The following is a 21225-nucleotide window of genomic DNA, read 5'->3' as shown; positions in this document are numbered from 1 at the left end:
GTATTTTTTTCTCCTCTGTGTTGGGTGGGATGGGAAGTTAATGGAATGGTAAAAGTGACTGAAGGCTAATGGGTTTTTAGAGATGTTAGACTGCTGCTTCTGTAAATACTTATAAATATGAGAAAGTGGAATTTGACAGTCGGCGATAGAGGGTGCGTGGGGTGTCTGTGTGAGTTGATTAATGATAGAAAAACTTGTGGGTATTGACTTTAGGAAAGGAAATTTAGGATGAGTCCGTTTGAACCCTGGATGTGAAACCATGTGATTTCTGCTAAAAACAGATTGATTAGCTTTGTTACTTAGTGAATTAACTGAATGTATTATTTTCTCCTGTAAATATGTGAGGGGGGAGGGGAGCGAACAAGGTTGAGTTGGGGTTCTCTTTGCTATACGTCATTGTTTATTAGACAGGAAAGACTAAAGCCAGCCACGACGAGTTGTTTAACACACACATTAACAGGGATCTGTTCATGTTCTCCACACTGTGCTCCAAACCACAGTGCAGTTCTAGTTACTTTATCCAATCCCCTTACACCAGCCTATCAGCAGAGGGAACCCTTACCCAGGCCCCGCCCCCAGCTCCCTCTGTCCAGACATTGCTGTTGTGAGGATGAAATGTCTGTTTTATTAAAAGTGCCATTGAAGCACAACAGTGACCCCTGACTGTTGATTGTGTCATTCCAGTCCCCTGAAGGGAGATATTAACCTCAACTCGGTTTATCACAATGAAAGAGGAATTCTTCACTAACACTTGAAATGACTAATAATGACCATGGTACTCTTATGCAAGTGAGAAAGGCCTTTAGCTTACATCTTGTATCTAGTGACACAATATGATCTGCTTCAGAGGCAGCGATAACACTGAACGCAGTCGTTTATTAGTTATTGCAACAAAAAAAATGCAAAAAAAAAAAAAAAAAAGACTAGACAGGGTTGTTACAGTTTTATATTTATGTTTTTAGAATGAGGACTTTCTGTAATCATAGGTCCCCCATGATCAAGGAAAATACAGAATTCACTTCCTGAAATGGAAATATCAATATTGTTTTTATACATTTTTCTTTTATTTGAATTATCAATATTAATGGAGGTTTTTCCCCAACAAAATCAAGTGAAATTGCAATGTGCCAGAGAATATTCCCTCACATGCAACTTATGGGTAAAATTTTGGTTAAAACTAATTAACTAAATTTTCCAGTTGTAGAAAAAAAAGTTGTGTTGTGTTCTGAAACTTTCCTTTAGTTTCCTACTTCTTGTGCTTTTCATGCTATCGATTTTAACAAAGGCCAAAATACTACATACATATTGTAGTATCTTTCTTTCTACGACCTCATTATGTAGACAATAAAATGATTTGAAATCTGCAAGAAAATAAATGCCTTCTTTTTAAAAAATACCTTGGCTCATTAATAACTTAAATTGTAAGCTACACAATGTTTGTGCAGTCTCTGCACTGCATGTAATAATGTCAAATAAGGAAATTACCAACAGCTCCTAGATATTTGGAATAGCCAGCTAAAGACTTTGTTGTGGATAGCAGAAGCAATGTCATTTACAAACGTCAGAGAAAAGTCAGTCATTAATCTTTTACTAAAACCCAAACCAATACAGAGTTACAATATATCTCGTCCTTCATTCAGCATTGATCCTAAGCCCTATTGTTTCCTCTAGAGTCACATTAGATTGATTTAAAGATCACTCTCTGCTTTCTGTTTGAGGTTTATCACTACCTTCCCCATTTTGTTTATCTGGACGAAGTTTCACAACTTGACTGGATTCAGTTCCTTCACTGTGGGGAGTCTGGGACAGAGCTGAAGTCTCATCTTGTTCTGACTTTACTGCGTCTGTTCCAGCCACCGAGTCTTTTTCAGTCAAGACTTCATTTACCACGATTTCTACCTCCTCTGCTGTTGTGGTTCTTTTGTTTCCAGTCTCCAAAGTTTCAGTTGTCATAGTGGTGTTTTCTTTGGTTGACAGGCCTTCCGTTTTCTTGTCCTCTGTTCTATCAGGTAAAGGTTCTTTGATCATCTCTGCATCCACGGTGGATGAGGTTTCAGTAAGCTCTGTGGAGGTTGTAGCTTCCCTGTCAATTTCTGTCACAATTTCTTCACTGGGTAGAACTTCTGCATCTTTGGAAACAACTTCTTTCTCAATGTCTTTGATAATAATATCTCCATCCACTGCCTCTTTGGCTTCCTCTGGGTTTGGAACTTTCGGTTCAGAATCAATCTCAATTGAGCTTGTTACAGTTGGTACAACCTCTGCTTCCTCAGTGAATGCCAGAGTCAAAGCTTCAGTGTCTTGGGCAGCAATATCTACAGATAGAGAGTCTTTACCAGATTCGGAAGCCATAGTCTCAGCTTTTGTGTCTTCGATTCTCATGTCAGTGTCTCCAGTTGCTACACAAGCTTCTTCGATTTCTGCTGGCTTTTCTTTGCTTTGGAAAACTTCAACTTCTTCAGACATCTTTGTGGCTGTGACTTCTAGTTCCTTGGCCGCAATCTCCAAAGGTAAAGGATTGTTCTCAGGCTTTGAAGCCAAAGTATCAAGTTCTGTAGTTATTTCAATGACAGGAGCCATAGTCTCAGCTTTTGTGTCTTCAATTCTCATGTCAGTGTCTCCAGTTGCTACACAAGCTTCTTCGATTTCTGCTGGCTTTTCTTTGCTTTTCAGAACTTCAACTTCTTCAGACATCTTTGTGGCTGTGATTTCCAGTTCCTTGGCCGCAATCTCCAAAGGTAAAGGATTGTTCTCAGGCTTTGAAGCCAACGTATCGAGTTCTGGAGGTAATTCAATGACAGGAGTCTGATTGGACATGTCCTCTGATGTTTTGACATTCTCTTCCTTTGACACAACCTCAGCTTCTGTGACGCTCTCTATTATAACGCTCTTTGTTTCATGATCTGATTTGGGAGCTTCAGTCTCGGACGTTGCCAGTGCCACTTTAGACTCTGACGGGTCCTTTTCAGCCATTTCTTGTGTAAGAACTGTTGCCTCAATCTCTTCTGTGATGGTTGCTGCTGCATCAGCCACCCTGGCTACATCAGTAACAATGGTTTCAGCCTTCTTTACAATGTTTACCAAGGACTCGGTTACTTGAGCTGCTTTGTTCATCGTGTCCGCTGCTACCTCTGTAGCCATGCTCGCTTCAGCTTCCACATGAACTGCAGAAGAGACTTCCATGTTAGGTTCTTGGGAATCTTTCAAATGTGTAACATCTTCTTCCCGGACAATATCAGAAGTGCCGAAACCCAAATCCTTTTCAGGGGCAAGAGATGCAAGTGTTGATGAGTCAGCGTGTATTTCTGTAGTATCCTTCAGTGCCTCTGTGACCAAATCCACGGTCTGCTCTTCTTTACTCACAGCAGCAGCTTCTTGAATGATGGAAGCTAGTGCAGCTTCTTTAGCTTCAGAAGCAACATCAGCTGCATCCTGCAAGACATTCTCCGCAGCTACAACAGTTGCTTGAGCCGAATCAACCAAATCTTTGATGACCTCATTGTCTTTGGCCAATGGGCTCGAAGCAGCTATCTCAACAACCGTTTCTGCTTCTCCTGCTTTGTTTAAGAGCTGCTCTTCTACAGTTGTTGCACCGATGATTTCACTTTCCCGAACTAAAGCTGTGGCCTCTTCAATGATGACTTCTGCTTGCACATCTGCAGATTCAATAGCTGCATCCACCTTTGCAGCGCTGCTCACTGCTTCGAACAGAGGAAGGACTTCATGCGCAGTCGGGTTCTGATCTTCACTTTGTGAAAGTGAGGCAGTTTTCTGCGCAGTGACTCCTGCAGCCATTTCCTTTGGGAGGAGGACGCCGACCTTGCCAACCCCCACACCTGCTTCCATCAGCAGCCAATCCATTTTCTGTGCATGCTGTTTGATGGCATCATCAACTCTCGAGTCAATCATTGCTTCAGTCAAAATGCCATCTTCAGAAGAGTAGGCAGCAGCCTTTATATTAAACAAAACAAGTATGATGATAAAGAAACCAACTTCAACAAAATACTACTTTGGTGAGTTTTACTGACCTGCCAGGCAACTCCAAGTTTAGAGATTTCACGACCAGACATGCTTTCTGCTCGCTTTGCAATGTCTGAACACTTTTCACTATAGTCGAACTGAGCCAGTTTCAATCTCCTGTTGAATTCAAACCCAAGATATATGCATAGTAACCAAAATTCCACTTGTGAACTATTTTCTAAACATTCAAACAGCTTTTAAGAGAACCATAAATAATTACCAAATTAGTCTCGCCATTAGGCCATCAAAGCAACCAAGGCTACCTTTGGGGGAGCTAATGTTTTTTTTTTTCAGATGAAGACAGTGTAGGCCTCATAAATCAATAAATCAAAGATCATTTCCTCGAAAAAAAAATCTGTGAAAGGTTGAAATTGCTGTTGCAAAGTTTGTTTTGATCTTCACTGCAAACTAGAACAAAAATGGTGTCTATCACTGTCCTTTTTGATGGAACACTTAAATGGATCAGTCTACAGGACTCCACATCTTTTTTTCAAGCAAATGGTCTTTGATTTATTGATCTCTGAGGCCTACACTGTCTTTATTTTATTTAAAGATTATTGTCTCCAGCAGCTGAAACTCACCTCAACTATTCAGTTCTAACTACAGCAGGAAATGTAAATTTGAAAAGTACTCACTGTCTCCCTGCAGTAGAAGGACCCAACACAAATCTGTCAAAATACAAGCGCACCAATCTTTCCCTCTCCTCAAGTCCGGGTAACGCAAAGTTCACAATCTCATCGATGCGGTCATTGATGGCCCAGTCAAACTGTTCTGGCTGGTTACTGGCAAGCACCAGCATGAACCTGAGGAACAACACATTTGACTTGGTGAGTGACCTTTATCCCATGACGATGACCTTTTCACAGCAGACAGAGTTAAAGACAGACTTGTTGCTCTGCTCCCCGGTGCGGTACAGGAATGCATTAAGGGTGGCTCGGAGGTCCTCGCTGATTTTCTCCTGCAATGCATAAAAAAAAACCATGAGTAATTAATCTGGGAAAAAAAAAAACAAGGTGCATCATCACAGCATATACGGCTCCGCAGCTGAACTCACTGTGGCTCGTTTCCGCAGGAAGGCGTCAGCTTCATCTACAAACAGCAAGAGGCTTCAGGGATCAAAGAGAAACAGTTTCATTGAGGCCTTTAATGTTATCAGACAAAAATCACATTAGATAGTTTTCAAGAATCAACATAATACACTCAATACAACATATTGTCATGGCAGCAAATGTCCTTCCCACCCTCGCCTGCTGGTGTTGGCCCAGTCGAACACTTTGTGCATGGCAGTGACTCCATCGCGCCCCATGGGGGCCACATCTCCACCTGTCATGATGGCGTAGTCCATTCCGGAGTGCAGAGCCATTTTCTGAAAGAGAGGCACAAAGCTAAAACACAATACCACAATATGTCTTAAAGTCAGGCTTCAGAAACCCCTGCAACCTCCTGCAGGACTCTCACTTATTTTTTTAATTTCAATTTAATTACTATAATAATGACAGAGACGGAATCCAAATGACAATACAATACAATGATAGACGACAAATGTGAGAATATGAATTTAATTAACAATACAACAGTGTGTGTGTGTTATTTTATGTATGTTTGCTGTTTCTGTGTATTTTGGCTGTCTTTGTGTATTTTGTCTTTGCATTTGTTGTTATGTGTGTTTTTGCTGTTTTTTTGTGGGTTTTTGGAGTCATTTTATATGTTTATTTAGGGGGCCACACAAAATTAAACCAAGGGTCACATGTGGCCATCCGTGCCGCAAGTTTCCGATCTCCCATCCAACATTTCCGGTGAGAGGAGCAGTTGCAGGGGAGGATAAATACAGAAGTCCTGACACCATCCTTCCATCAATTAAACTGCCAACTTCAGGATGCCTGAAGACTTATCTTCATTTTTTTACTAAAAAGCTGCTCTTATTCTGAACGTTGCTGACAGAGGACTGTCAGAGGAAGTCTGTATGTGTAGTAATCTTAATGTTAATGTTTAAAAATAAATTATTTAAGGTGCTTTTCATTTTTTACACTGTATTTGTAACTGCACACTTACATATACTGTAAATATATATGGTATACTTGCCTAGAAAGGACATGAACAAGTCTTTCTGCAGATTTTTCACATCAAATAATAATAATAATAATAATGATAATGCATTAAATCTAAATCGTGCTTTTTTGGGAACTCAAAGCCGCTTTACGTAAGACATACACAAATAAAATTTAAAAAAAATGACGGAGAAAAAAAATACAGCAAACTGATTTAAAGAATATAATGCTCGCTTGGATTTATCCTCATGTCACAGTTTACACAACTTTCCCATAATTTTTGAAAGAATTATTAAGAAATGAGCGATCTAGAATTAAATTGCCTAAAGTTAAAGAGACATACTTTAGCAAACAGAGTTTTTCCAGTCCCGGGCGGCCCATACATCAGAATATTTCTGTATAAGCCTTTGTTCTGCCGGGTGTTGCGTGTGGCAATGGCGATGTCCCTCACACGTTCCTCCAATGCTGCCTGTGAAAAGCACATCCAGAAGCACTAATGTAAATTTAAATGATGAAACACAGCATTTCTCAACACTGTTCCATTACTCACACTGAGCACCACACCCTCTAAAGCATCCTGGGGTCTGCTTCTCAAACGCCGGGCTGTCTGTGAATGAAAAAATCAAAGGGAAAGCATGACTGCTGATCTATTAGAGCATTAATTACAATCATAGCACAAGGCTTGTCATGTTGTTGTGTGAGCAATGAAAATGTGAACAGTTGGAGGATATCACTGGAGGAGGCTTTTGGTCATTTATTGCCAGGATATTAAAGTCTCCTTGTATCAATGCATTCTGTAGAAGAAGCAGCATGCACAATGCGTCATAAGGAACCGTTTCCTTAAAATTGTTCCTTCTCTTGAATAACAGTCTTGATTTCCAGCTTTATATTTTTCCTTCCACTGTGAATTTCCTTTGGGATCATTAGAATTTATATTTATTCATTGAATGGTACAATAAAACACAAACAAAGTCAAGTCATTGTGGTTTATGTCCAGTGTTTCAGAACATTAATGGGTTCAAAGGAAAAATAGGAACAGACACAGAATATGAATAAACTCATTTGAGAAACTAAATGTCAAACTTTTAGTCAAATGTCAAATCTTTTATTGTGAAGTAGAATTCACCAAGAGTTGAATATATTTAACGCAAGCTGGGTTTAGACCAGACGTGGGCAACTGCGGCCACAGTTCTAATTTCAGTGGTTCCAAAAGAAAACCCACAAAATGATGTATGCTTAAATTGTCACACAATTCTGAGGGTTATATGCAGTTGATTTCCCTTTAATCTAACACTTTTCTCAATAAAAATCTATTTTGACACATTGTACTTCATTCATTTGCAGCAAATAGTGACTTAAAGTTAGCTGGCTTACATAAAAGCACCTAACTGGTTTTGTATATTTCAGGTATGATTAAATAGAGGAGGAAGAAATATATAAATACACTTTTTAAAGCCTTTCTTGGCTGTAGCACCGTCTTTTTTACAGTGTATGGTCTGGAGGAGTAGAAGATGAAATTGGTGACTTTTCTGCTTGAAAGGTAATTACTGCTGCTTGATTTACATTATGTCTGATTTGTAATTGTTAAACTAGAACTCTGTAGTGCATGTGTTGTTCATGTGCGCTCAGCAGCCTAAGTGTAAGCTGCTGTAAGTGACACTGGGTTGCTGCTGCTGAGGTGTGTGCATATTAAGATAGAGAAGCGCTGCAGTAATATGCTTTTAACAGAGCATGTTTTATTACTGTGATGTTGCTGTCGGACTAACGCTAGCTTGTTAGCTCCTCTGAGGGAGGGACTTTGGAAAGTTTGGAGGCAGGGCAAGAGAGCAGCGGGGAGGGAGGGGGAGAGAGGGATCTGAGAGTTGCGGACTGCACCTTTAACATCCCTATTAAGGGTCGACCTTTAATTTTGTAACTTTCACGTTTTTTCCCATCCCCGTGGAATGTTTCCAACTTTAAACATCTAAACCTCTAGTTTAGACTGTAGTGAGATGGGTTGAACACATCACAAGAACTGCAATTGTGGAGATGTTGAGTCTCGACAAAGGGCAACAGCCTTCTAAGTAATCTGTGCACAGTTTGGAGCGCAAAGATACACATAATATGCATGGTGGGGTGGAACATTTTGGGTACATTTCCATGGACCTTAATTTAGGAAATTTTGGGAATATTCAAAATTTGAAACTTTTCATGGGAATTATTTATTAGAATTAAGTGATTTTCAATAACTGAATCATATCCATAAACATAAATATTAGCATCAATGCAAAATCACACAATTAAAAACATAACATTTCAACAGATGAATTTGAAAGTAGAACTTTTCAATTATTTAAGTTTTGTCAGCATTTTGCTTTTAAGGACTTGCTAAATGTTATACAATGTGAATTACACTCAATACCTTTATAACTGAACATCTCTGTGTCAAAAATAGAGTTACTGTGATCAATAATGGGCTCTTCAAGCACAAACAGTGTAGTGTTTGTTCTCAAACAATTCTTTCATGACAAAATGTTGAGTAAATTTCACTCATCTTCCTGACCTCTTTATTTGAAAAATAAATAAAATGACAGAACCCCACCATCTAAAAACAATTAAAAAAAAGTCCTGTTCAAAACCCTTCTGTGAGAACATTACAAAAAGGAATATGACTCCACCTTGATTGGGTGCTTTAAGGCCTCTGCAATGGTTATTCTGGAGGTCTCTCGGACAAGCGAGGGTTTGCCTAAACGTGCCTCAATGTGTCGCCCTGCCACCGCTGTAGCATTCCTGGCAGAGTACACGCCCGCTGCCAGCAGAGTCAACCCAGCGACCTGCAGTGACATAAGCCAAACAGTTATTTAATAAGGACATGCAATATATACAGTATATATATATATATATATATTAGTCACATAAAAACACAACTTCAAGCAATGAGTAGAACTGATAAGAGAGTTCTAACCCCTTAATCTTTGACCCTGCTCTGCGTCACAAGTTGACAGGCTGCAACCTTTTCTTGCCACTTTGTGGACTTGAATGATGAAGCGAGCATATTTTAAGGAAATCGTGTTGTAGTTCTTACACAGTGTCAATAAGTGCCTGCAATACATGTGATGCAAAGATTCCCAGTGGACTGACTGACAAGTTTACTTTTACAAAGAGTATAGCATTTGGACGCAATAAAAAACAGCTGCTGAACAGACTGTGAACAAGTTATGAAAGAATTGGAGAATAGTTTCAGCGTTGACAAGAACACATGGATTCTTATTATCTGTAGGGCCTCTGATTTCAAGTGATTGAGGAAAGATGGAAAGCATAGAATTAATTTCCTGGAAAAAAAAAAATATTTTATTATTCTTTACAAACAAAATCAAGCTTAAAAAGCAATATGACACTTGAAGACTCACATGCATGTTTTAGGAAAAACACACATTTAAACAGAATTTGTCTTTGGAAACAGGTTTTGAGAGAGACGGATATCTAAATTCTTGCGCAAAATATGGTGTAATTTAACCTTCTGAAATGAAAGTAGCCATATGACCCATTTCCACCATTTTTCAATAATTTTTTGCTGTAAAATGAAAGTTACGAATGTAACTACGGTTCTATGAACCCTGAATGACCACCAGAGGTGCGCATGCATAGTTCGAGTATGCATACCAACAATGTCACCTGTGACCCCTGGGTGACCCAAGAAAGGTAATAAGTTCCGGTGTCAGCCGAGGTTCATTTCCTACAGAATCTTCTCGCGGGAACACGAGGATTCACATTCGTAATGTTGATTCTATTTCATCCCTGTTGACCGACAGAGGCGGTGCTTAAAGCACTGAATGACTTATACTAGCATAGTCACGAGGAATCCCAGACAGCAACATTACTGAGAAGCCTCCGAAGATTGAAGGACCACGCCCAGTGGATGAAGAATAGCGACATCCACATTGTAGAATCTGGAGAATGTACATGGCGTCATCCATGAGGCAGCAGCACATATTTCCTACAGGGGCACTCACTTAAAGGCAGCCCAAGATGTAGACACACTCCTGGTAGAATGATAACGCACACCTGATGGTATAGGGCGGCCTGACACCTGATACAAATGGTGAATAGAATCTACTATCCAGTGAGCTAAGCGCTGTTTGGAGACAGCAGAGCCTTTGTTGGGACCACCATAACAAACAAAAAGCTGTGTAGACGTACGAGTGGCTGCAGTGTGTTCAATATAAAATCTCAAGGCCCTGACTAGACACAAGAGCTTTGATCTGTTCCCATCTTTTCCCGATGGGGGATCATATTGTGCAAGTCTTATAGGCTTATTAAAATTTGAACTGGACAGCACCTTGGGATTAAAAGCAGCGTTCGGCCATAACATGACACCTGTACCATCTGGGTGCCACTTTAGACACGACGGGCTGACCGGCAATGATGCAGCTCACCAACACGTTTTGCCGAGATTATGTTTTGTGAGATGTCACACAATAGGATGCACTCCTTTCTGCAGCCCTCAGGAGCATTTTCTCAATCTGCCAATCCTGATTGGCTGGTGAAAGATGTCCTTCCGCCATTGACACTCCCACCTCTTATAAAAGGAGGAGACGGACAGATACACCCCATTCAAACACCTCTTCTCACTCTCAAGCATATCTTGCGTCTACTACCAGCTCAACTGTCCACAGATGGATCTTTCTAGCCTCCAGTCGACAGACGCTCATAAGTATGGAAGCACTTGCTTTTGGAACACACCAGGTCAAGAAGAAGCCAGTGCTTACCTTGCCTCCACTTGGTCAGCATTGTCCTTTGTTTATTACCACTCCAAGGTCTTGAACCTTGGAGTAAGCCAGTGCTTACCTTGCCTCCACTTGGTCAGCATTGTCCTTTGTTTATTACCACTCCAAGGTCTTGAACCTCCAAGTCTCACTCCTCCAGCGCTCTCACTCCTCCAGCGCTTTCACTCCTCCAGCGGAGACACCCCCCCTTTCAGTGCCCGGTGGGAGTGATTTTGTCATTCCTGCAAGACGTGATTGACAAGCGCAAAGCCTTTTCCACTGTGAAAGTGTATTTGGCGGCAATCGCCGCCAGTAATGTAGGCTTTGGGGAAAAACTAACGAGCCAGCACCCTCTGATCTGCCGGTTTATGAAGGAAGCACGCAGACTCCTCCCCCTGTCCAGTTTACTGGTGCCACCGTGGGATCTGGCTGTGGTTCTGGAGCGACTTAAATGTCCTCCTTTCTAACGACTGGGGGAGACGGACCTGAAGTTTGCCTCTCTGAAGGCTGTTTTGTAACTGGCCCTGGCGTTAGCTAAGCGAGTCATTGACATCCATGTGCTCCCGGTCCACCCGTCATGCCCTCAGCTCCTCATGTGAGGATGATTTTGGAGCCCGACCAAGCTTTTGTGCCGAAGGTGGTGGGCTCATGTTCTTCCATTGACCTGTTGGCCTCATGTGAGGTGTCCGGTTTGTGCGGTACGCACTTACATGAACATGACAAGGAGCCTCAGGAGGAGCGATCAGCTATTTGTCACCTGGGCTAATTCCTGTAAGAAGAAGCCTGTTACTAAGCAACGCCTGTCACACTGGGTTGTGGAGGCTTTTGCTTTGACTTATATAAGTCAGGGTCTGCGGCAGACTTGACTTGGGATATTGCCACATCCTGAGCTTTGTTTAGGGGAGTGTCTCTTCAGGACATTTGTGCGGCGGCAAGTTGGACCTCGCCTCTCACGTTTGTCCGGTTTTACATGCTGGACATTTCTGCTCCGTGCGTGGCATTGGCGATTCTCTTGCCCTGATACAGTATATTGCTCTGTGAAAGCTGCAACGCCGTAAGCTGGGAGAGGAGATGCAAACGCTACCTTCAGCAGCAAAGGCTGCAGTTAAACCTCCAGTTAACTCGAGAATAGAGACAGAAGCACCAATAAGCTGAGGGAAGAGGGCGGACAAGCTGTCTAACCAAGCAGAGGTGAATTAACAAACACGAGTGTGAGCTTGGAGCAGTGCAGCGCTAACAACAGGCTAACCACTCAGTGGGTTTACGGGTCACTACGGTGTCATAAACAAACTAAAAGAGAGTTGCAGGCAGGTGATCCTCGGGAAAAGAGCGTGCAACCGCTGTCTACCCAACAAATCACAACTTAAACTTAATCGAAACTTATAAGCAAATTGCTTCAATAACTTTACAGTGCACCGGGAGAGGTTAGAGCGTTGTTAGACCGCACCGGGTCTCAAATCAAAAGAGACGGGGGCGTTAAACAAGAAAAGAGCAAAATACTACCGTTGCAGCCTCTGGAGGGCAAAACTCTGCTGCTCCGGCTGACACGGTCACAAGGCTCCCAGCAACAGAGTGATAGCACCGTAGGCTTTTCCTTTGAGCTTCTACTGTAGCTGTTTACAACGCGTGGTATGCAAGGAAAAAAAAAAGGAATTTGGGAATTTGTATTCAAAAAGAAAAAAAACCAAAGCAGATTTTTGGGTTAATGGCCATGGAAGTTAAAAATTATTACGTTGGCCAACAAGGTTTTTTTTGTCCGAAATGGGATAAGAAAGTCAGAACTGATTAGTTTTGGGGGATGAACTTCCTGTATTGCTCATATAACAGCACAGACACAAGACTGTAAAGTGTGAATGATCATGGCAGCAAAAAGGATATTTGGTACTTGGCAGAGGTTTGTGCTGTTTGTGAGCTTTTGTTGGGTTTGGAATCCATATCATGTAATTATAATTGATCTCAAATTGTGGGGTTTTTTTTCTGGATCTGTATGCACTCCTTTAACTGGCCAACTCTGAGTATGTGGAAATGAACTGCTTTTCTTTCCCATCCTTGGTCCTCTGTTCTCCCTTGTCCTCTTCTTTGCCCTCTCCCCTGTCTTTCCCAATCATTTCCTTCACCCTGCCCTCTATCCTGTCTATTCCCTTGATAGTGTAGTTGTTCTGATCCCAGTGTTCCATTTAAATGTTAAGTTACTGTATTTTATGATCCCTCTGTTCCTTGTCTTGTATGTAATCCTGTTGTATATTGTTTTGTGACCCGCCTCGTTTTATTGTTAAGTGTGGATTTTTTTACATCCGCCTGTCTCGGGACAACAGATGTAAATTAGCTTATGGGTAAAAACAATAACAAAATAAATAAATGAAAAAAATATCAACGCCTTTAATGCAGGTGACAGAGTGAGATTTACCGTGGCTGTGAGTTTGTCCCAGTCAGAGACAAAGGCCCTGAATCCCTCTCCGAAGACAGATCCTGCCGTCCTGCCAGGGACAGAAAACAAACCCACACACAGTTATCACACTGTACTACCATCCTCTGGGATCTCATTCAGGAAAAGAAGACAGCCTGCCTCTTCCACAGCAAATTAAAGCCTGGTATATGGTTCTGCGTCAGAACCTACGCCATCAACATGACACAGAGGTTGGCCAACTGTAGTTCTGGATTATTACTGAAAGGAAATAATAAAACTCTGGCAGTTTCAGTCCGTCTCGGTTCTCTCTTTGACTCAATCCACTGTAGAAACAACTCTCGTATCGCTCAGCAAAAAGTTGAAACATAGCGGTGTTGAGTGGAAAAAGCAGTGACCGCGGCTGAGGTTTGGAGCTGACGAATCACAGCGCTTATGTTCCACGTCGTCTTGACGCCGAGTCAGGATTTTTGGGAGGAGCACGTCAGGTTATGGGGAGGGGTTTCTGTGTCTACGTAGAGCGCTACGTGCATCTATAACATCAATTTTACCCAGAACCATATATCAGGCTTAAGGAGAGGGGAAAGTAATTCCGCCCTCACCGAATAGATTCAAGGACAGTTTGTCGATGCTCAGCAGCTTTCAGGCGGATCTGCTCCCGGATAAGATCGGCGTTCTCTCGCTCCACCTGAGCACGAGCCTTGGCCTCTGCCTCCACGCGCACCAGGTCATTCCTGCGTCTCAGCTCCATCTCATGTTCAACAGTGGCTGGGACAGGCAAGAACAATATCACTCAATACAGCTTTAACAAGAGCCACCAGTGACACATTTTATAATGATTTACAGCTTCAATTTCTATTTCTCTCGAGTGTTTGATGCTGCTAATTAAAGTGAATAAGATCAGTGAACATGTTCTGGGGCCTCATTTATAAAACATTGTGTAGAATCTACACTGAAAGTGAGCGTACGTTCAAAACATCAACATGTGCTATGCCAAAACAATTTATAAAACTGATTTATAAAACTGTGCATAGCTCATCTGCACACACTTTTCCCTTTATACGTCACAGCCAAGCTAGAAGTTGCCGCAAGAGCATTCACCTCATACGTCGCCCTCGATACGCCTACATTCTACTATAAATGGTCAAAGGAGGTCGTTAATGGTATTTGCATCAAAACGAGCTGCTGACTAATGGGATTCTACCATCGTTCATGGCAGAAGTGACAAGGAAAAGGCTTTTCAGAATGAGGAAAAGATGCGTGTGAGTGATGAAGGCCAAAAAAGAAGAGGATTTATTTGGTGGTCACAGTAATGACGTAAATCAGTGTTTCCCAAAACTTTCCCAGTCCCGTACCCCTTCAGACATTTAACCAAAAGCCATGTACCCCCTACTCCTGCACCTTTAAAAACAAAATAATGTGATGTCAGCCCTCCAGTGAAATTTGTCTCTGAATTTTACATATCTTGTTGAGGAATAGTACTTAATAAAAAAAAGTAATAATAATCTATAAACACACATGAACAAATCTTATTCAGAAGTATCACTTGTTCAATTAATTTAATTAATTAGCCTACTGGCATTTTCAGTGAGAAACCATCTCTTTTTTGATAAAGAAATCTACCCAACATGTGTTGATTGGACATATATATATACATATATATATATAATAAACATATTTATCACCCTGAAACTATGAAATACAACTCGCTACAACTTTAATGTAATGAATTTGCTCACCATAAAAGGGCAGTCTTAGATAGGCCAATATGTACAGTAATTTGTGGCAATGCATGGAGGCTCCTGACTGCTGCTCTATTTATATTCTAGTTTTCAATGTTGTCAGACAAAATGTTTATTCATGTACCACCTATGACAATTTGTGTACCCCTGGTATCCGAACCCCACTTTGGGAACCTAGGGCATAAATAAATGTAAAAGTTATTTACAGCAGTCATCACTGCTGTGTAAAATGTGACAGACGCACCTCCAGTGTTCCTGCTAAAGGACAAACCTGAGCCCACACTGCATCAAACCTTCCCTGTTGAAACTCATCATTTTGAGAAGTTGTAGGGCGTCAACAGAGCGTGCACAAGCACAGGCACAGCTTCCTTCTCCATGCTGTGCAGGTTGGTGAAGCGGGTTAAATGGCTTTCCACGCTGCAGTTTGTTAAAGATGCACAGACACTGCTGTGTCAGGATACATGGATCATGTGATGATGTCACCGTGAGCCAATTTTGTCCGATTATACATTTTACGGTTCATGTACCGGTACAAACATTCATTTTCACTCAGACTTAAAGCAGAACTAAGCAACTTGCACTTAGCGCTCCCACTAAAGGTTCCTTTTGGTTATGTCACTGTCGTAAACACTCTGCACCCCCACCGCCTGCCCCACCCCACAGGTACATGCACACCTTTGCTCTACCAAGACGGTAGCAACCGATCGCTGAAAAATCCTAATACAACAGTGACACTAAGGGTGCTTTCACACACATAGTCCCATGTGACCATGTGAACAGTATGAGGAAGAGTGTGTGCGTGCCTGTTGCCATGAAGACAGTCTGTGTGATTGCTGTGTGCTGCTTCTGAGCTGTCACTGCATGGAGTTCCTCCGTTCCTCGGACAAAGGCTTTCTCTGCATTTTTGAGAAAAGTAAATTTGTAGACAACCGCGTGCAGCGACGGGGCTGGTCATAACCTAGCATTAGTTTGTATTGGGCTGCCGTAAAGAAGTACGTCTTGCCACCGGGTCGAAGGTCGGGAAAGTTGCAAGTGCGTTTTTTTAGCCAGAGACAGCAGGGAGAGATGAACCCCCCCCCAAACACCCCATAAACACTTGTATTACCCACATAGGGACTATGAAAAGGATTTATTAAGGTGTTCTGCTTTAAAATGAACATTTAAAAGCTAATATCTCACTGTTCACATCTATAACACAGCAAGCTTAGTTATGACTATATGGATCTATAATTCTGATATGTGAACACATTAAATATAATGTATGAGATGAATCATTCTTCAATTCACCACCGGTACCATTGTTTTCTCACATCTCGAAAGTGTGCGTGTGCCAGGTTCCCAGTTAGTGCACCTGTGCAAACATTCTCACGCTACGTTTTATTTTATGAATCATAACCTTTGCTTTAGAAGTAGAGGACGCCTTTCAAGCCCTGTTTTCTGCATAAACAAGCTTTATAAATGAGGCCCCTGGATTCATAAGAGGAATTAATGCAGCATTACATGTTCACACGTCTAATGCACTGTAGTTTACTTCTGCCCATTAACACAGTTGGTCTAATTACTGCAGAGATGGGCCACTTTGGGGCACACACCCCCATTTAAGAAGCACCACAATTTAAAAAAGTGACCAATCCTATAAGCAAAAGCCAGCAACATGTACTTCATTAAATTCATGTAACATAAATTATACCACACCACAATAACTAACAATGGTTCATTATCTTCTACCTTTCCTCATGGCTTCCTGCTTTGTGACCGACTCCTCTTGTTTGCGAAGGTTCTCCTCGTTGAGAAATTGCTGTGGATGTTTGGAACATTAGGGACTCAGATGTGAAGAGGAGCTGAAGTTTAATAATCTGCTTTCACTGAAAAAGGATTACCTGCTGCTTGAGCTGCTCATCATACCGTTGTCGGGCCAGTTTGTCTTGATATTGCGCTCTCTAGAGGTGACATTGTCATACACACATGAAAAATAGTTCTCCAAAAAAAGGTCAACCCATCAGCCATAACATTATGACTGCATGCATTATATCCTGTGTATATGCAACATAAGATAAACTTTGTGAGACCCCCGCCCCCCACCCTAATGTAAACGTACAAAATTACAAAAACACTAAAATGACTCCAAAAATACACAAATCTCCTACAAAAACAAAGTAAACAAATACAAAAAACAAACATGATAGAAAAAGATACAAAAAAATAAACAAAAAGACAATAAAAACAGAAAAAATACTTTAAAACTATGACCAATAGAACAAATAATGACAAAAAAAATACACAAAATACAAAAAAAACCCCACATTACAGAAATATACAAGACACACAAAAGAATACAAAAACACAAGAAAACACAAAAATTACTCAAGCAAACACCAAAACTACTACTAGAAAAAAAAAATGACTTCAAAAACATACGTGATGTAGAAAGATACAAAAACAAAGACAAGAAAACATCAAAAATACTCCAAAACTACAAGAAAAATAAGACTTCAAAAAACATACATGATGCATAAAGATACAATAAAGACGACAAAAGTAAAAAAAAATCACTCCAAAAATACAAACAATAGCAAAGCAACAACGGAAATACACTAAAATGACTACAAAAAACTTTTGTGGTTAGTGCACATACTGCCTGGTTTTGCTTGGTCTCCTCTGCCAGTGTCTTCCGTCTCTCCTCGCCCTGGACTTGGATCTGCTCTCCCTTCAGTTGCTCTAGAGCTGCTTCGTACTCCTGTCGGTCCATTAAAGGGTTAGTGTTGCTTTCACTGAAACCACAACAGGAGGTGAAGGACGTCACTTACTTTCACTTTAGTCTGATGCTCCAGCTGTACAGTCTGCTCCTGCATCCGCGCCAGATCCAGAGCTTCTTTGGCATGTCCTGTTTCATAAAGCATCTCCTATTTTAATGTATGCCTGATAAAAGGCTGTTGTACATCAACTTATTATTTATATCATTTTTTGCTTTATTTAAAATGTCCAATACATAAGAACAACATTGCTGTCTTTTTTTCTTACAATTTTTCTATCTCAGGTGTTATTTATAAAAAAGATTAAAGCTGTGTCAACGAGTTTAAAACTAACCAAATTAATTTCACAATGATGTTCTGCATCACAGAATTAAAAACAAATAAATAAATTGGAATTAAAAACGAAACCATTTTGTAAAAAGTCAGATCCAAATGGGCAAGTTGGATTTTCCCACACTAATAAATCATAACGGGAAACTACATAAGAATGTGAGCTCCTCCCTCTCAAACTACTCCCTCTACAGGAAGGGCCAAAGCCGCCTCTATTTTCTGAGACGGCTGAGGTCCTTCAACATCTGCAGAAAAATGGTGAGGATGTTTTATGAGTCAGTGGTGGCGAGTGCGATCCTCTACGCTGTTGTTTGCCGGGGGAGTAGACTGAGGGTCGCAGACGTCAACAGACTCATCCGCAGGGACAGTGACATTGTAGGGGTTAAACTGGACTCTCTGACAGTGGTGACAAAAAGGAGGAGCCTGTCCAAAGTGAAATCCATCTTGGTCAATGAGTCCCACCCACTCCATGATGTGCTGGGCAGTCACAGAAGCACCTTCAGCACCAGGCTGATCCAACCACGGTGCTCCACAGAACGCCACAGGAAATCATTCCTACCTGTGGTGATAAAACTGTATAATGCATCACTGTAACCTCACAGCTTGATTGTTGAAAATATCTAAATCAAATTTGTATATAATTTGTATATTTGTATTATTATTATTACTAGTACAGTGCCCGTCGGAAGTATGTATTCATGTGGGAGCATAAGGGGTATATTTGCGGGTGAAAAATGTGGGTGCAATTTTCCTGGTTTAATTCTATGGGACATGTGCATGACTTCATCATCACTTTTATATTTTTTGGTATGGTGTATTTTTCTGTAACGCATGTTCTTTGGAGTCGTGTATTTGTGTATCTTTCTGTTGTCTTTTTGTGCATAAATGTTTGCTGTTTTTTTTATTTTTATTGTTTTTTGTAATGGATGAGTCGTGTATTTTTGTATAATTATTGTTTTTGTTGCTATTGTAGTGTGAATCAGGAGTAATTTTGTGTATTTTTCTGTAAATGGATTTTTTTTAAGTCGAGTACAGTGCCTGTCGGAAGTATGGATTCATATAGTAGGAACTTAAGAAGAGTTGTCGATTATGGGCATAATAACAACAACATACTCTGTAGCATTATAAAGGGGTATATTTGCAGGTGCAAAGTAAAATAGCGTGTGCAATTTCCCTGGTTTAATTCTATGAGACATGCGCATGATAAATGTATTGTTGTTTTTCTCATTTTTATATATTTTTTCGTTTGGTGTATTTTTCTGTAATGTACGATGCCTGTCGGAAGTATGCATTCATGTGGGAGCATAAGGGGTATATTTGCGGGTGCAAAATGTGGGTGCAATTTTCCTAGTTTAATTCTATGGGACATGTGCATGACTTCAACACTTTTATATTTTTTTGTATGGTGTATTTTTTCTGTAACGTATGTTTTTTGGAGTCATGTGTATTTGTGTATAATTATTGTTTTTGTTGCTATTGTAGTGTGATTCAGGAGTAATTTTGTGTATTTTTAGTATAAATATTTAGTTTTGTGTATTTTGAGCCATTTTCATATTTTTGTTGTATTTTTCTGTAAATGTGTGTTTCTTTGAAGTCGAGTACAGTGCCCGTTCGGAAGTATGTATTCATATAGTGGGAACTTAAGAAGAATTGTAGCATTATAAAGGGGTATATTTGCAGGTGCAAAGTAAAATAGCGTGTGCAATTTCCCTGGTTTAATTCTATGAGACATGCGTATGATAAATGTGTTGTTTTTTTTTTTACTCATTCTTATATTTTTTTCATTTGGTGTTTTTTTCTGTAATGTACAGTGCCCGTCGGAAGTATGCATTCATGTGGGATTATAAGTATTTAGTTTAGTGTATTTTGAGTCATTTTCATGTTTTTGTCGTCGTTTGGTGTATATTTCTGTGTTGAGCGTGAGCGCTCAGAATCAGTTTCATTTTTAGTAGCCGTTATACCGCCTCGTATCGCTTTTAAGGGATGATCTGATGTGTTTGTGACCCAATGCGACACCGCAGTTGGATAAAACAATGGACTATCACCTTAAATTGACTATTTCTGTGGTCAGAAGAGGTGAGGAGAAGAAAGCGACTGTTAATGATTTACTCTCCTGCTGCTGTGATAAAAGTAAAAGTAAAGTAGAATTTGATACCATTTTTAAATAAAAGGCTGTATATAATATACAGTATATTTAAACTAAAGAATTGTTAATTGAAAAGAACATCTGAAAAAAATGTTTCTAGAAAGTAGAGAAAATAGTCATAAATAATGCATTCTATCATATGTAGTTCTATATAGATATTAAAACATCACAAGATCTATCGCCGAGGGTACGAGCAATATCGGTTGGTGGTTATTTTTCCAAATACAGTCATTTTTTTCCTTTCCAAAAATATGGTCATATATCGCTATTGCATCGTATCGTAAACTCAAGTGCATCGTCCTAAGCCTAGTGTAGTTGATAAGCCTTAACTCAGAACACTGTGTTTATGGTCAATATTAGTAATGCTAGCATTATGTGAGCAGCAGCAGTTACGTGTGCAATGCATGTATGATCTCAAGGTCATATATGTCCTCTGTGTGTGTGTGGTAACAGACACACAGGAACACTCTGTTCTTGTGTGCTGTTTGACCCGCCCCCCTGCATGCTGTGCAATGCACACACCGTGCACGAGGAATGCAGCATTAAAACTACAGAGTTACACTAAACATTTAAACTCATGTGGTGCATAGAAATAAACATGATGTGGCAAGTTTCCAGAAGTGAATATTGCAGCGCCGCGTGTTATTATCTGTGGACAACCACGTCAGGGAATCGAACCCCACACAACAAAACAAGAACACTAAAACACGCCACTAAAGTTAATGAATGGATGAATGGATGCATGTGTGGCTTGTTGTTGTTATAAAATCTAAAATGTCCACACACGTGATTTGTCCAGCTCTCGTGCAGCCCTCGCAGCTCTCTCCAGCCCGGTGGGGTCAAAGTTGCTCCACTTGTCTCCCGGTTTGTCTCCGCCGGTCCCGGCCGGTGCTCCCCCGGCCCCGGCCCCGTCCACGGCCACAGGAGGCCCCTCCACCGGGGGTGACCCGGAGCCTTTCCACCAGCCGAAGAGCCACGACATTCCTAAAGTGAAGTATCCGAGCAGCAGAAACACACACACTGAACCCCGCACTTCA

The 21225-nt window shown here is 40.8% G+C and overlaps 1 protein-coding gene across 1 annotated transcript; it reads right to left on the bottom strand.

Annotated features, from left to right (window-relative positions):
• Positions 1-933: 933 nt before the first annotated feature.
• Positions 934-21225, bottom strand: LOC114467120 (uncharacterized). Its single transcript, XM_028453185.1, has 16 exons — positions 20975-21225; positions 17767-17843; positions 17595-17696; positions 16840-16899; positions 16688-16757; positions 13820-13985; positions 13221-13290; positions 8726-8881; positions 6619-6675; positions 6412-6537; positions 5262-5386; positions 5075-5126; positions 4908-4978; positions 4656-4823; positions 4029-4137; positions 934-3951 (listed from the first exon to the last, which is right to left on the bottom strand). The coding sequence occupies exons 1-16, from the start codon at positions 21168-21170 to the stop codon at positions 1696-1698; spliced, it is 3861 nt and encodes a 1286-aa protein (XP_028308986.1). The 5' UTR covers positions 21171-21225; the 3' UTR covers positions 934-1695.

The sequence above is a fragment of the Gouania willdenowi genome, chromosome 7 (genome assembly GCF_900634775.1).
Source record: "Gouania willdenowi chromosome 7, fGouWil2.1, whole genome shotgun sequence".
Classification (NCBI taxonomy): domain Eukaryota; kingdom Metazoa; phylum Chordata; class Actinopteri; order Blenniiformes; family Gobiesocidae; genus Gouania; species Gouania willdenowi.
This window is presented reverse-complemented; position numbering and strand designations above follow the sequence as displayed.